Below are 14,736 nucleotides of genomic sequence, written 5' to 3' on the forward strand. Positions count from 1 at the left end.
TAGTTCTATAATTATTTAGTTTAGGTTGGGTTTTCCTTTATTTCAGTTGAAATTTCAGTTTTCCTTTGGAGATAATTGAAAAAGCTAAGAATCATCAAAGGCCTTGTTTTTAATAGTTTTAGTAATAAAAAAATTATATAGTTAATAGGTAATGCCAATCTGGGGATAAAGGCTCTAACCCAGTCTCTGAGTCCCACCAAGCTCTGTGCAGCACCGCGTCCTGTGGTGCTCACGAGCCTACTCCATCCACACAGAGTTCTGGGCGTGGGCCTGGGTGACAGCTCTAAGAGACAGTTCATTGTGTATAGTTCTTGTAACCATATACTTTGTGCTTATGCTTTTATTATTTCTACTCTGTAAAAACAGCTCTTAGCCAGCAACATATCTTTATTGGAGGGTCCTAGAGACAGGAAGTGAGAGAGAAAACCTCTGTTCTTTATCAGTGCTTTTGTAATTATTGGTCAATGGTTATTGTACCAATAATTCAGGGGAAAACAGTAGAAAATTAGTTGATTGGGGCATATGTTTCTGTGGTCAACGATAATCTTTTGTATCTTTAAACAAATGTTCCACAATTGTCAAAAAATGCAGTATTTTTTTGTAAGTATTTTAAACCTTTTGGCATAATGAGTTATTGTCTGGGTCTTGAATTCTGACCATCTTAGTTCCAATTTTTCTCTATCACTTGCTAGCTAAATGGCAAGATGTTTTATTCTGTGAACTTCACTTGTTTGCTTTTAAAAAGGGATGGTAGCAGACTTAAGTGACAGGGTAGTAAAGTGCTTGGAGCACCCTCACCTCTAGCCATTTACTCAATAAGTGTTAGCAACCATGCAGAGGGTGGAAGATATTTTCCTAAAATAAGTTATTCTAGACAATGTAACTACAAAAATATAACCAAGAAAAATCCTTTGTAGAGAAATTGCTATCATTAGTAGTATAATATTTAACTATAAAACCAAAGTATTCTAATATTATCTGTTATAAGGCATAAAGTTATAATGCCTTATAACCATCTTTGAGAATTTGGTTAGTTATTATTACATAATCTCATTTAAATAGATCCCATGGCATAGAATCAGAGGACAAACCACTGTATACTAGAAATCTCTCTGCACAACAGAAGATTTCCAGCCAAGCTGCATGTAAAAGGATTGTCCCATTGGCTTATGCCATTGGAGTATAGTTATGATTCCATAGCAAAGAGTCTGCAAACTGAGTTGGAAAGTTTCGATTAGGAATGGGTTAAGATAGCTATCATGCTGCAGCTTGCTGGCCATTCTACTTCCTTTTATATTAGCACATTATCACTTTACTATGCTTTTGTCACTGTCTTCTAGGTCCAGGAAACAAGGCACAACCATCCTTTTTCCAATACAAATTTGTGCCACAGGCCTCTGGCCAGGGCCTAGAAAGGTCCAATATACATACTTCTTGTCATTAATTTTCCCTACAAAGCACACAGTTCCACACTATAGAATACAACTTTGAATTATGAAATTATGAAAAAGTATTATTTTTATTCTAAATTTCCATTCTATAGAGCTGGTTATTTTGTAACTTTTTATTCTGTTATCACCAGAAGTGGCAGCAGCAGTCACAGACTATACCTTGGTGCTGAAGGGCACAACCCGATTCTGAGCTGAAGATCAGCTTCTCATCTTTCAAGGTGCAGCATAAGGGTCACCTGTGTGAAACCTTCCTGGACTCTCCAAAGTGTACTTCCCCTCTCTCTCCACTGTGCCTTCATGGCACCCTGAGCATAACTTTATTGTGGCACTTGTACCCTTGGGCCTCATTTACTGGTTTCCAAAAGTAATTAAATGTTTTACAAATCAAACTCAATATTTAATTTTAAATTTAAACAATGAAAAATTTAAATTTATATAAAAGTTTGCACACCTGTCCTCCCTTCTGAGAGAAGAAATCCCCTCTCTCTGCAACCTCAGATTCTGGCACCAGGTTAGACACAAAATAGATATTAAAAAATATTGGATATCTAATGAGTAGACAGGAGAAGAAAGAAAATAAAACGTAAAAATAAGGAAATAAGAGCATAAAGAAATTCAGAGTGACTATTATTTTTACTCTTCATTTATATTCATGTAAAGTGGGAAAGAATTTCCTATGAATCCTGGAAATTCCTGAGTATCATGTGGGAATTTATAGAAAGGACATTTTAGGCCACGCTCGTTCCCTAAGGGGGCAGTGGGTGCACTGCCCTCGGCACTGTGGGGTTTTCTCTGGGTGGCTGCAGGTTCTAGCCATTCCTCTGTCCCCACCCCTCTGCCCCCCGCCAACGTAAGTAATTCTAGTTCTCATTTCATTTGAAAGAACTGGAGCTATTTTTCACTCAGGAGACTATAATAAAAAATCAGTTCTTCACTACTAAATTAGGATGGACAACCCTTCTCTTGGGAAGAAAAGCAATAACTGATCATGATAATGAGATTGTGCAACAAGCTTTGAAAATGCTTATACCACATTTATACAGAATAGTATTTGCTTACACTTCAGACATTGCTGTCAATTTATGGTTCAGAGTCACAGAGCGAGTAATAAATATGAGTATAACAATTTACCGGAACCATTTTATTACTTTTTAAAAAATAAAAACGCTATTTGCCTGTTCAATTCATATTAAACTATAATATTCAAAATATTCTACTTTGGATTTTCAAAATCAGTTCTGGCAGGATTTAGCCCATAACACAATAATTTATTTTCCAAAGTAAATATCACCATGACGCAGTGTACTCTCAAAAAAATTGTGTTCCAAGCATGATATTAGATTTTTAGTCCATATCATTAAAACTGACTTTACTGGGTCTCATAAAATGCATTTCCGAAAGTAATTAAATGTTTTACAAATCAAACTCAATATTTAATTTTAAATTTAAACAATGAAAAATTTAAATTTATATAAAGAAAACATGGAAGTTAGAGAAAGTAAAAGAATTTCATTATAATATATAATTTTCTATATCTTGAGAAAGTTGTATTTTTCTAACTCCTTACATAGTAACCAAGGGGATAAACATTATCTACCTTTCAGGGATTTTATAAGTATTATAATTTGTAAAATATACTGAGTTAGCAGTAGTATAGTTATTGTTACTAAATATTTAGGGAAGTATATTGATACGATTAAAATAAAAATTTAAAAAACATTATTTAGTTAGATACTTGGACATTGGGTGAGAATACTGTGTAATGATGAGAAGCTAAATATTTAGTAGTGAGTTATAAAATACATCAGTTAACATAGGGGGAAAAAAGAACACTACATACAGGAGAACAGCACAATAAAATTAAACAAAATGAGAGTGATGGTGCACTCATTTAGCTCAGGAACATTATGTGTGTTAGAGCAGATGCAGAATCACACCTGCCTCTCTCCTACCTTGTCCCTGGCAGGACTGCACTACAGACACCTTTCCTTCCCTCCCCCTGTTACTCCCATTTCTTAAGTTGTGTATATAGCTAACCACGTTCTGTAGATTCACCCAAACTTCTAAGCTGTCTAACCATATCTGCTTTGCTCTTAGTTTTTGCACATGGAACGGTGAACTTGCTGGGCACTTTGGGGCTTCAGCAACTTCAGCAAGAAAAAACTGTGTGCAGTTATAGAGGAGTCATAGAGAAGTCTTTCAAGAAAAACAAGATGAGTTTGGTGGCAGAGGTGTTCACTTATTAAGTGACTTCTCAAAATTTTAGTCCAGATATTCTTTGCTTTCAGAGAACTCATATGTAGAAAATCTAAAAAAATATCTATCTATTCTTTCAAAATTAATTTGTTGAGCAAGTGATATTTGACCTGAAGAGAAATGAAAAAACCCGACCCTAGAAGTCTACAGCCTAGAGAAACGGTCTTAATCCTTTTTCATGGTGCAACGCTAAGCTTTCTCATCACCATTTATTCATCCTAGCTATTATCTATCTATCTATCTATCTATCTATCTATCTATCTATCTATCTATCTATCTATCGATCTATCATCTATCATCCATCGTCATCTATCGTCATCTATCTGTCATATATCACAACAGTAAAATATTTAGAATACTCCATCCTAAATAAATAATTACAAAGCTAAAAATACTCATAAGTGGAAGTTCTAATATATTCTTTCTTAATATATTATCTTGCATATCCCTTGATGTGTGAGCAACCCACTTGGGAGATCACTGCTCCAAACAGTCAGAAAGACGTATGAATAAGTAATATAAGAAGGTATAGAGATTAAAGCAACTAATCCACCGGAGAGTTTGCAAGACTTTGCAGGAGAAGTAGATTTATAAATTGGCTCTTTGATGAATGAATAGGATACAAAACAGGCCATGTAGGAAGTGATGATGTGTGTGTGCATCAGAACAAGTGGGTTATTCTTGACACCAGTGTGTTTCATATTTGTTTATTTATTTAACCTCATTGAATGTTTTATTCCATTAAAATCCCATGTGGAAGCCCAACATATTAGGTAAATAAAAGCAGAATTTCCCTGATTGAAATGGAAAGTGGAGTCTAGAGAGAGAGTACAACCTCAATGCCTAGAGGGCTCTGTGGGACTTGGGACACCAGAGACTATAGTCTGAAAAGTCACTACTTTAGACAAGAGATTTCCTTAAATAATGAGTTTCTCTAATATATTATTAAAAAATTTGGAGATTATAAACATGACTTAAATTTTGGGAAAGTTATATTTTATTAATTAATTTTTTGGAATACATATCCCTTTCATGGTTACTTAGGGCACACGAGATTACCAGTCTAAATGCCAAGGTTCCAACTTGTCTGCCACCTTCCACCAGAAGTTGAGACTTAGAAACAGAGGAAAAATACTGAAAATGAAAGTTTACCATTTCAAAGTGTATCTGCGGCTTGGTAAAATATTTTTCCTCTCTGTCCAAAAGGACAAGAGTAAACAGAATAATAACTATATTCCACAGGAATCTACTTATTTAATGAACATTTACTAAATGCCTGCTCTGTGCCAGACACTGTTGGTTACTGTGAATAAATTCAAACGCTAACTGTGGTTCAGAGGAAGGAAGTAGACAAATATAGTACTGTGGCATATCAAACACACACACATCAAATTTAACAATGTGATTGCCAAAATAATAATGCTACAAATCACTATGAGATATTTTACACATGTATTCTCTATGTTGTATGCTATATGTTGCTATATATTATACATTTATACATACATATTACTGAACAATTTTTGCTGTTTTATATAAAATGGGTTATCAATATTTAATATTACCCATTTCATATGTGATGATTTCTTTGATTAGCAGTGAATAACATTTTTTTTTTTCCATTGCTTGTCCCCACATACTTTGCTCATTGTCTCAGGGAGTTCATTTTTAACTGTCACTGGTTTGTAAAAGCTCTTTATATTAAGATTATTAACCCCATTTTTGTAAAATGTCTTATAAATCTGATTTTTCCTAAATTATCATTTGCCTTTTTTAGGACTAAGGCACTATTTGATTTAGAGAAGATTTTAATTTTTAGATAGTCAAGTTTAAAAAAATTTGTGTGTGTGTTGCATGTGAGTGTGTGCGTATGTCCTAGTTGATTCATAAAGAAGTGATCCAAGGAAAGAATGGCTGGGTTTTTCCAAGACTCCATGGATCCTCCCTGAAGGAAATGATAGGTAGCCTGACCAAAACCACGACTACCCAGTAATCTTGGTAGGAAGTGGGAGAACTCCTTCCCCTTGGGAAAGAGGCTGTGGTTCACACCAGGAGAGGAAGGTGTTGAGACTCGACACCAAGTCCAAGAATGTTATTTGGGTAGAGCATTAGCAAGAGTGGCAAAGGAAGTTTGATTTGCAAACAATCTTTTTCTTGCTTTCTTTTTACTTTCAGAATGTTAAGTCGAGCTGAGTTTTGGATATGGAACTATTTGGAAGGGGAAAGAAGCTTCCACGGCTTGATTGAGTTGGAGGCCAATTAGCCTGCCTCTAACTTTGGCTTGCAGAGTCTTTATGGTGCTTGGCAGAAAAGCATTATAAAAACGAAGAGTGTGCCTTTTCCTGATCCTGTTTTCTGTATACGCCTCTCCTTAGAGATCTCAACATGCATGATGGGAGGGTGGCAGGGGTAGTTGCACCTTTGACAGGACAGAACTGGGTTATTCAGGATTCATTTTCAGATAAGACCTACTTATGATAAGACTTTATCCTTGGTAAAACATCAACACAAGGGGGATGTGGCATTTCCTTCCACCAACATGGGGAACAGCGTGGCATCAGAAACACTCATGGAATAGGTAATCCTGGCATTACTTTTGAAAGACGAGAAGACATTTGCCAGGAAGATGAGGGAGGAAGGTCACATTAAACACAAGGAAAAATGTGAGCAAAAGCTGGCATTATAAAACAGCAACCCAGCCTCTGGACTCAAAAGCAAGCATTTACAGAGCTTTTATGCCAGTTACAAAATGCTGCTCCTGTGGAAAGAGCATTTTTAAAAAGTTTTCCTCTTTGGGGCTGATAAACACAAGAAAAGGCACACACTTTGGGTGGATGACTTAAAAAAAGGCACCCCTTCCCTTGACCTAATTCAGCCCTGAGCCAGGGCCCATAGATTGGGAAACAATGTAGGTGCTTTCAGTTCTTATTCACCCCCTGGTGCGGAATCCTACCTGGTTTGCATTAGTCCTTATTTATCGCCAATCCATCTCTCACTGAGGAGACTGTAATAGTCTTGCTATTTTCTTTACTCCACGCATGTGTCCTTATAACTCACCTATAGGCTGCTGGATGATCTTTCTAGGCACACATTTGATCATACTCCAGTTCCCCGCTTCTTCTTTGACTATAGTAGCAGTTCTTAAACCTATCAATTAGACCCAACATTCCCTTTTAAGACAAATGTTTTGTGGCTTGTCGTCCCCATATGCCTTTGTATAATGACTTTGCAGCTTTTCTCAAAAGATGAAGTTTATTTTCCCATACTTTGAACCTGGGAGTCTCTGTGACTTGTTTTGGTAAATGGGATATAGAGGAAGTAACAGTGTAATAGGTCTGAGTCTAGGCTTGCATGGTTGAGACGCCTGTCTCTGTCATGTGACCAAGTCTATGCTAGCCTATGAGAGACACACGGACCAGAGCTGAGGCAGCCTGGTTGTCCCAACTGAAGCCCTAGTGAGAACATCCAGTCAGTATCAGCAAAGCTGGCATCTGTAGAATCAAGAGGAAGCCCAGCCTGAATTACCAACCCACAAGATTGTGAGATAAATGAATGTTGGTTGTTTGAAGCTACAGAGAGCTAACTGACACAATATAGCTATCTTGAAAAGAAACACATAGCTGTTAAAGCTTATTATTTTTAAAAGTCAATTACATGTCCTAATTATGATAAAGGAGAACCAAAGGGCGATAATTTATAACAAAATAAAATAAATTTCAATATGTAAGTTCCTGGGTAAGACTACCAAGATGGCATAATAAAGTAGCAAGAAAAGTGAGCCTGCACCTAGAACATGGAGTGCAACAGAAACCATCTCAGACTGATGTATTTATTATTTGTAGCAGGAGCCTATATTAGTCTGTGGTGACATAATTTTTCAAAAGAACAATTCTTGGTCAAGTTCTGAATAAAACAAAAAATGTTTTTCCTTGGTTTATATAGTAATTACTTTCTAGAGAATTTAGTGTCTCTTAAGATAGCAACAATTTCTTTGTGTTTATAGCTTCAATAGATTAAGAGTCTAGGATCATCTAATTATAAACATGACAGCAAGAACGTCCACTAGGATTTTAGAAAGCCATGTGTATCCGAGGTTGGTTCTTTGCTGAGCAGAACTGACCTGTGCATTGAAGGATTTCCAGCAGTATTGGCTCACATTCACTAAATGTAAGTGACCTTCAATTTCTGTGACGACAACAAACTGTCTTCACAAGCTCCTAAAAAATTTTCCTAGCAGGGGCTCCGGCCCCTGATGAAATGACTGCTCTGCTGAGTAGTGTTAGTTCCTGCCACTGTCGCACGTATTATAACATGCGACAGTGCCCTGCATTAGGATGGTCTGCTTATAGGCTCCTGCTACAAAAACCAAGTTCTTTGCAGTCATGGACCATCTTGATATTCAGAGAAACTAGGAAGCAGACATGACATAGAAATGCAATATATTACAGTGTACAGCAAAAGCAAATGTTCTATCTTCCTAGAAGAAGTGTTAAGGAATTGCACAATATTGATGACTATGTAAATTAATATATGAGACATAAAGTTAGGTCAGTGGAGTGTTGCCAGGTGGGAGAAGCAGTCAAATGGCAAAAATGTAAAAAAATAAAAATCTTTCACTACGTAAATAAACTGAAATTAAAATTAATCTACCTATTTATTATAACTCAACTATGTAAATTGACTAACTGGATGGATATCTTATGACTCAATTTAACTTTATATAAGTAGAAAAATTAACATATCCTAAAAAAATTCTGAAATGGTAATTTTGTGAAAACTGGCATCTGAAGTAATGTTTGTTGTTTGTGTGAATAAAAAGTTTATTTAAAGGTTGAGGGCAGAGTTGGGTGCTAAGAGTGGCTTACTGAAATCAAATCTCTAGAGTAATCAACATAACAATTATACTAATCATTTTCCTACAAGAAAAATCGAAGAAGTGTAGACTTTCCCATGACCACATGGTGAGTCAGGGGAACAAGGAACCAAATTCATGATTTGCAGTCCCAGATCATCACTTCATTATTTAAGAAGACCTAGATCTACCACTCATGGGAGGTTAGCCCAAAGCTCACAAACTAGGTCAGTGGTTGAAGTGCTTCAATTTACAGGATGAAATGATGGGCATGGACCTGGTAAATTGTACTTGCAATTATTTTCTTAATTATCACTGCAGGGTAATTTCCGCAGATAGGGTGCATACTATGGGAAGGTTTTTTTCCCTTCACATTAAGGGGTAGGGCAATTGAAGGTCTCTTATCTTTGCTCTAAGCTTTTGCTGAGATATCTGATGTCCCCTAAATACAGCACTTCATGATTTTATGTAGTTTACAACTTCTTCACATGACAACCAAAAGAAATAGTGAATCTGGAAAAGAAAATCAATTAAACTGGTCATTCGGTGTCCTGTGTACGAAAACAAGCTTTTTTTTGGCCACACTTTTCACTTTTCAATCTGTGGTTTTAGTTTTGTATACATACCATGAAATAGTATTTTCTTTTTCTTTTTCTTTCTTTCCTTCCTTCCTTCCTTCCTTCCTTCCTTCCTTCCTTCCTTCCTTCCTTCCTTCCTTCCTTCCTTCCTTCCTTTCTTTCTTTCTTTCTTTCTTTCTTTCTTTCTTTCTTTCTTTCTTTCTTTCTTTCTTTTTTTGTGCTTATTAGTGTCCTGTAAGAGACTATAGTATAACAATGTGCTTTTTGCTTATATTTTTCTCTGCATTTTCTTGATCAGTGTGAGAAACTATTCTCCTCCAGTTTCAGATAACACATTGTTTATTACCATTAAGTTTAGGTAAAACAGAACCCAGGAACACATTTTATTGATCTCTTAAGGAAATAGAGATGTGAGTATATGAAAAGGAGGAAAAACAACCTCTACGAAACAGAAATAAAAACCATGCTGAACTCGATCTCATAGCTAATGAAAACAAAGAGGAACAATAAAGCAGAAGAACAGAACTAGGCATTATGAGAGGAAAAATGAAATGAAAGAGCCTGAAATGAAGGCCAAATAACAGTGAGCAAAACAGGGGGGAGACAAATAACCATAGGGAAAGATTAAAGGAAGGGGCGAGGACAGTGAGAAAGACCAAGAGAAAACAATGAAAGGGACTGAAGAAGACAAAGGTTTTTGTCCCCACTGTTCTTTCTTTATTGTTATTATTTTTTCCCCTTAACATCGCATTCATACTTCAAGTGGTGTACGACCGAAAAGACAGGAACTCTGATTTTAAAACTGTGTCCACTTTAAATTCTCCTTCTCTAACTAACTTGGCACCTAAAAGTAGTCTATCAGAAGATGATGCCCTGAATTCTTATGTCTATAATCAGATATTTTTTCTTCCCTTGAAAAAATTTATGTCAATAATTGTTCAATTGCAGAAAGTCCTTTTGGCAATGCTGATTTTATATCCCTAAGTGCCCCCTAGTGACAAGGTCCAATTTCAAAATCTCTTTCACAGTAATTTTGTTCTAAATATTTCCTTTTACCAATACAAATGTGGCCATCTCAGGGACAAAGTATCCAACTTATTATCAATTTCTTTTAATTAGGCAGAGAAGGAAGTTTCTTGAATGAGTCTAGACCACTGTAAAAGCGAGTTACTGGATTTTTTTTTTAAATAAGTTAACTTATAATTGGAAAAATCTATAGACTCCTATTGAGCAGGTTTCCCTCAGTTATATTATTATAAAACAATTTGAGAATGCGATCAGCCATATCCCCTCTTCCTTTGTTAAGTTATAGTTAGACACAGATTCCTGACACAGTTTTTCATTCATCTTATGAAATAAAAGAGCAACATAGCCATGAGGAGAATGATGTGCTACCCTGTAACTCTTTCCAGTTATTTCTCCTGATCACTTCTGATAGTCCTACAAACTTAGCACAGTAGCTGAGAGGAAAAATGTTGCAATCATAAAAATTTTGGCTTAAACGCGAATTTAGTAATGTTTTGTGGGATTTGGGGCAGGCTATAAAGTTTCTTTAAGCATCGGTTTAATATCTGTAAAATGGGAATAATAATAAAAGACTATCGTGGGAGATTAAATAAGATGTTAAATGTTGAGTTCTCAGTCGCATATCTGGATATATTTAGGAATTAATAAATAATAATTATTATGATGCATAGCCCAATAACTGTCTTTTCTCTTTAAAAATATTCATTAGAAACCATCTCAATAGCTCTGAAGCGGTGTCACCTTTTAATGACCTTTAAAAGACTGGACCATATTTACTTCTGATCGGCGCTTATTTTGGATTCTGTTTAGAACCTCAGTGCTTAAGAGCTTAACTAGAACATTCAACAAACTCAGTTCTGTTGTACTGTGTTAAACAAATTGTCTGAAGAAAAAATACAAATGGGAGATATTAAAACTTTCTTTGTAGATGCCTTTATACATTTAGATTCTTGAACATATCATCCTCACCTTATTAATGAGGAAACTAAGGCACAGAAGATTACATAAATTAGTATCAATGGGAGAAGAGCCAGTCCTCCAGGGGAGGTATCGAAATCTTCTGGAGGGAGTGATTTTCCCAAACAGTCCCCAAGCTCCTTAGGGACAGGAGATGGTTAGGAACAGAGTAGTTCTGCCTTTGCAGCCCTCAAGCCACTAGTACTGATGGAAGCATGGTGAATTCCTTAGCCACTTCCGGGATGAAAACAAAGTTTTGAACCCCTGGATGAGTAGCTGATCTTAAATAAGAACTCAGGTCAATTATGCTTATATTTATTTATATTTATATAGCTGCATTAAGAGAAATTGCTTCTAATTCTTATACTTAGAATGGTTAGCTTCAAATAGTTCTAGTTTTTCTCTTTTCTACTTTCAGTACTTCCTTAGTCCTTATTTCCATCATCAATTTACAGACCTAGTTAAAAGGAAACTGATTAGCATGAAGTTAAAAAAATCAGTATGCAATTGGAATTTTCTCTCCCATGTAATCAGAATAATAGACTTTAGCCAATGCTCTGAAGAGAAAGAAGTTAGCTGCTCTAGGCTTTCAATTTTTTTATTTATTTTTTTGGAAAAGATCAATTTTTCATTGATGAACCCATTTTCAGAGATCTCTAAAACTTACACCCCAGGCATAGGGAGGGCATGTTATATTCATCGAAGTCAACCTATTTCAATGAATTTGGGTCAAGTAAGTACTTTCATTGTTTAGAAAACATCTAGCAATGCACAAAGCATGAAGCGAGTTTAAAACAGTATTCCTGCCATGTAAATCTTTATGGTGATTGTTTGACCTCTTTTATCGTTTGATTTTCATTCACCTGATTTCATGTATGGTTGAGGTATCCAGACATCTGGAGTTCTTTATCCTCATAAGGTCCTAGTGTGTCGCGTATATAGCTATAACAATTGTTTCTAAAAACTATTTCCCATTTCCAGTTTCAGATCTGTTCTTTTGTACTGAAATTTGTCACCCTCTTCCTCTCTCTAGATTCATATGTCTATGTGATTGCTTTTCAGTCTTTCTGGGAATCCTGCAATTTTAGAAGTTGTTTCTGCTTAACCTGTCATGTAAAAAAGGTGCATGGAATGGTCTAATCTCACCAAGTCAGACCAGGAAGGCCAAGTTGTCTGAGTAGCTCCAGTGCTGGTAAACAGGGCACTGGTGAATGAACAGAACTCCTGAGTTGGTGACCTTGCCATGACAATAACAGGCATAGCCTGAAAGTTAGCAGGAGGCTATAGTATGTTTTCAAATCCCCAGTCCTCACTGTGTATGTGTGTGCGCACACGCACACGCATGTGCGTGTATGTGTACTGTATGCACGTATCCCATTTATTTCATGGAGCGTACCTTAACCTCTCAAGATTCCAAGTCTGACACACACAATCCTCACCCTTGACTCAGTCTCCTCTGTGTAAAATAACTCTGATTTTAGTCCTTTGCACCAAAATGTGAATTATTGACAATATCTATCTCTGTGTTTAAGTATTCTTTCAATTAAGTCATGAAATGGCTACCTCCTGTTAAAGTGTACTTCAGGCGTCAGAGAATAGGTGGGGGAAATATATTTGTGAATGTGGGCTCCTCTCAAGGGGAAGGCACAGGTCTCCTTCATCTAGCTCTGATCTTGTTTTTCAGAACTGATGGAGCCTTGGCAGATTCAAATTACTCTTTTTGGACATCACTCTTCCATAGCCAGCTATTCTTTTGCTTTAATCACACACTGACATCTCCTTTGATTTGAAAAAAATATGGTGCTAAAGAAAGAAAGTTATTTATATAATTTTTAAATTCATTAAATACACAATGCCTGCCATAGAGGCGATAGTCCATAAATTATGGCTAGATGAAAAAATAGATGAGTGATTTTTTTTGGTTCTGTGGTACCAACTGTGTGTATATATTTTGTGTTCAGTCTATTTGATCAAAACATAGTATTCTCTGTATTTTTTTATTAGTATTATTTTTTATGCCATAGCACCTGGTCTTCCTAGGTGGTCTCCCATTTAAGTACTAGCCAGGCCCAACCCTGCTTAGCTTCTGAGATCAGACATCGGGCTTGTTTGGGGTGGCATGGCTGTAGACCATTGACTATGGCTCCACTGCGGCATGAACCCAGGACCTTCTGTGTATAAGCAGACGTGCTAACCATTACACTATGGAACCATATCCGAAAACAGTATTCTAGAGGTCAGAGTTTAGGTTGTAATTCCACGTCGGCCAGTTTGCTTGATTTGTTCTATGATCATCAGCTGTGCTTCCTACCATGCTGCCTTCTATATATATCCTGTTAAATACAGAAGGGGTTATACAAAAGGGTCTGGACATATGAAAGAACCCATTATCATTGTAAAACCTATATCAGGATAACACATTTATATATCGAGGAGTTACTAATTTCATAAGAAGAATCAGAAGCAGAAATATCAAAATAAGGTGTTGAGATTATTGAGATGTGCTTTCATCTATTTAAACAACTACAAGCATGTTTAAAATAGAAATTTAAAAAGCAGATGAATGAGGTCAAAGTTCACATTTATAATATTGAACATAAACTTCTCAATTTGCACCACATCTGTGAAAAGAAAAATATAGACCAACAGAACTCACAAAGGATACTCACAGAGGCAGCCTAGAGAAGTGTTGATTAAGAGACCTGGGACTAACTCATCAAACTCATTGTTATCTAAACAAACAGAAGTAAAGCCCTTCGATAGTCACTGTGAGAATAACGCAATGAACTAATGGTTTTAAATTCCACCTGCAATGCTTATTATTCTCTTAGTTCTTCTTTGTAGTTTAGAAAAAAGCAGAGAGCAAACAGATTCAGTGAATGTGGTTAACACCAGGATCAAAATAGAACCAAAGTTGTTTCATTTACCTTTCATTCAGATTTTTTTTTTACAAGATAGAAAGACTGTAAAAGGTAAACTTGGAATGGCTAGAAAGTAGATTTTAGAAAAGAGAAAGAAAAAAGGGAAGCTGCACCATTCATTCATCCATCAAAAAATTTTGAGACCCAACATGTAGGAGTTTCAGTCTGATTGAGATGATATGTCAAAGGAAATCACCCAACTAATTATATAATTATAATCGTGGTAACTGATGTAATGGAGTAGAAGTTCCTACTCCAAAGAGCTAGTTAAGTGGAGCCGGGAAGATTAGAAAATTTCCTGGAGGAAGTAATATTTAATCTGAAAGAGTGGAAGGAGGCAAAGAGAGAATTTCAGGGATAAAGAACAACATATGGCATGGTCAGGAAGGAGCCTTTGTGAGCAAGCTTCTGAGAGAAGCTCAGCACAACAGAAGGGTGAATGGGTCAGAGACAGTGATACGAAGTAAGGAGAGAGGTTGATAGGCAAAGGGCAGACTGCACTAGATCATGCAAAGGCATTTGCATTTTATTCAAAAGACAGCGGGAAGCCTTTGAAACATTTCAAGCTATGGGGTGACCCAGTCAGATTTGCATTTGGCTGTGATACGGACAAGGGAGAAGAGAGCAGCCAAAGTGGACACAGGGAGACCAGTTAAGGGCTGTTTCTATAGCCAAGAGAAATGGCGATGGGGAGA

The 14,736-nt window shown here is 36.3% G+C and overlaps 1 protein-coding gene across 4 annotated transcripts in view; it reads right to left on the minus strand.

The window, feature by feature from the left end:
* CHST9 (carbohydrate sulfotransferase 9) overlaps nucleotides 1-14,736 on the minus strand; it is a 221,695-nt gene that overhangs the window by 61,241 nt on the left and 145,718 nt on the right. Inside the window, exon 1 of one of the 4 annotated variants that reach the window (XM_016160082.2) lies at nucleotides 6,765-9,229. The exons of the other annotated variants lie outside the window; for them this stretch is intronic. Within the exon in view, the coding sequence (XP_016015568.2) occupies nucleotides 6,765-6,807 (43 nt within the window). The 5' untranslated portion in view covers nucleotides 6,808-9,229. Of the gene's footprint in view, nucleotides 1-6,764; nucleotides 9,230-14,736 lie in introns of those variants that run through there. 4 annotated transcript variants of the gene reach the window in all.

This window comes from Rousettus aegyptiacus, unplaced genomic scaffold (genome assembly GCF_014176215.1).
Source record: "Rousettus aegyptiacus isolate mRouAeg1 unplaced genomic scaffold, mRouAeg1.p scaffold_m13_p_12, whole genome shotgun sequence".
Lineage (NCBI taxonomy): Eukaryota > Metazoa > Chordata > Mammalia > Chiroptera > Pteropodidae > Rousettus > Rousettus aegyptiacus.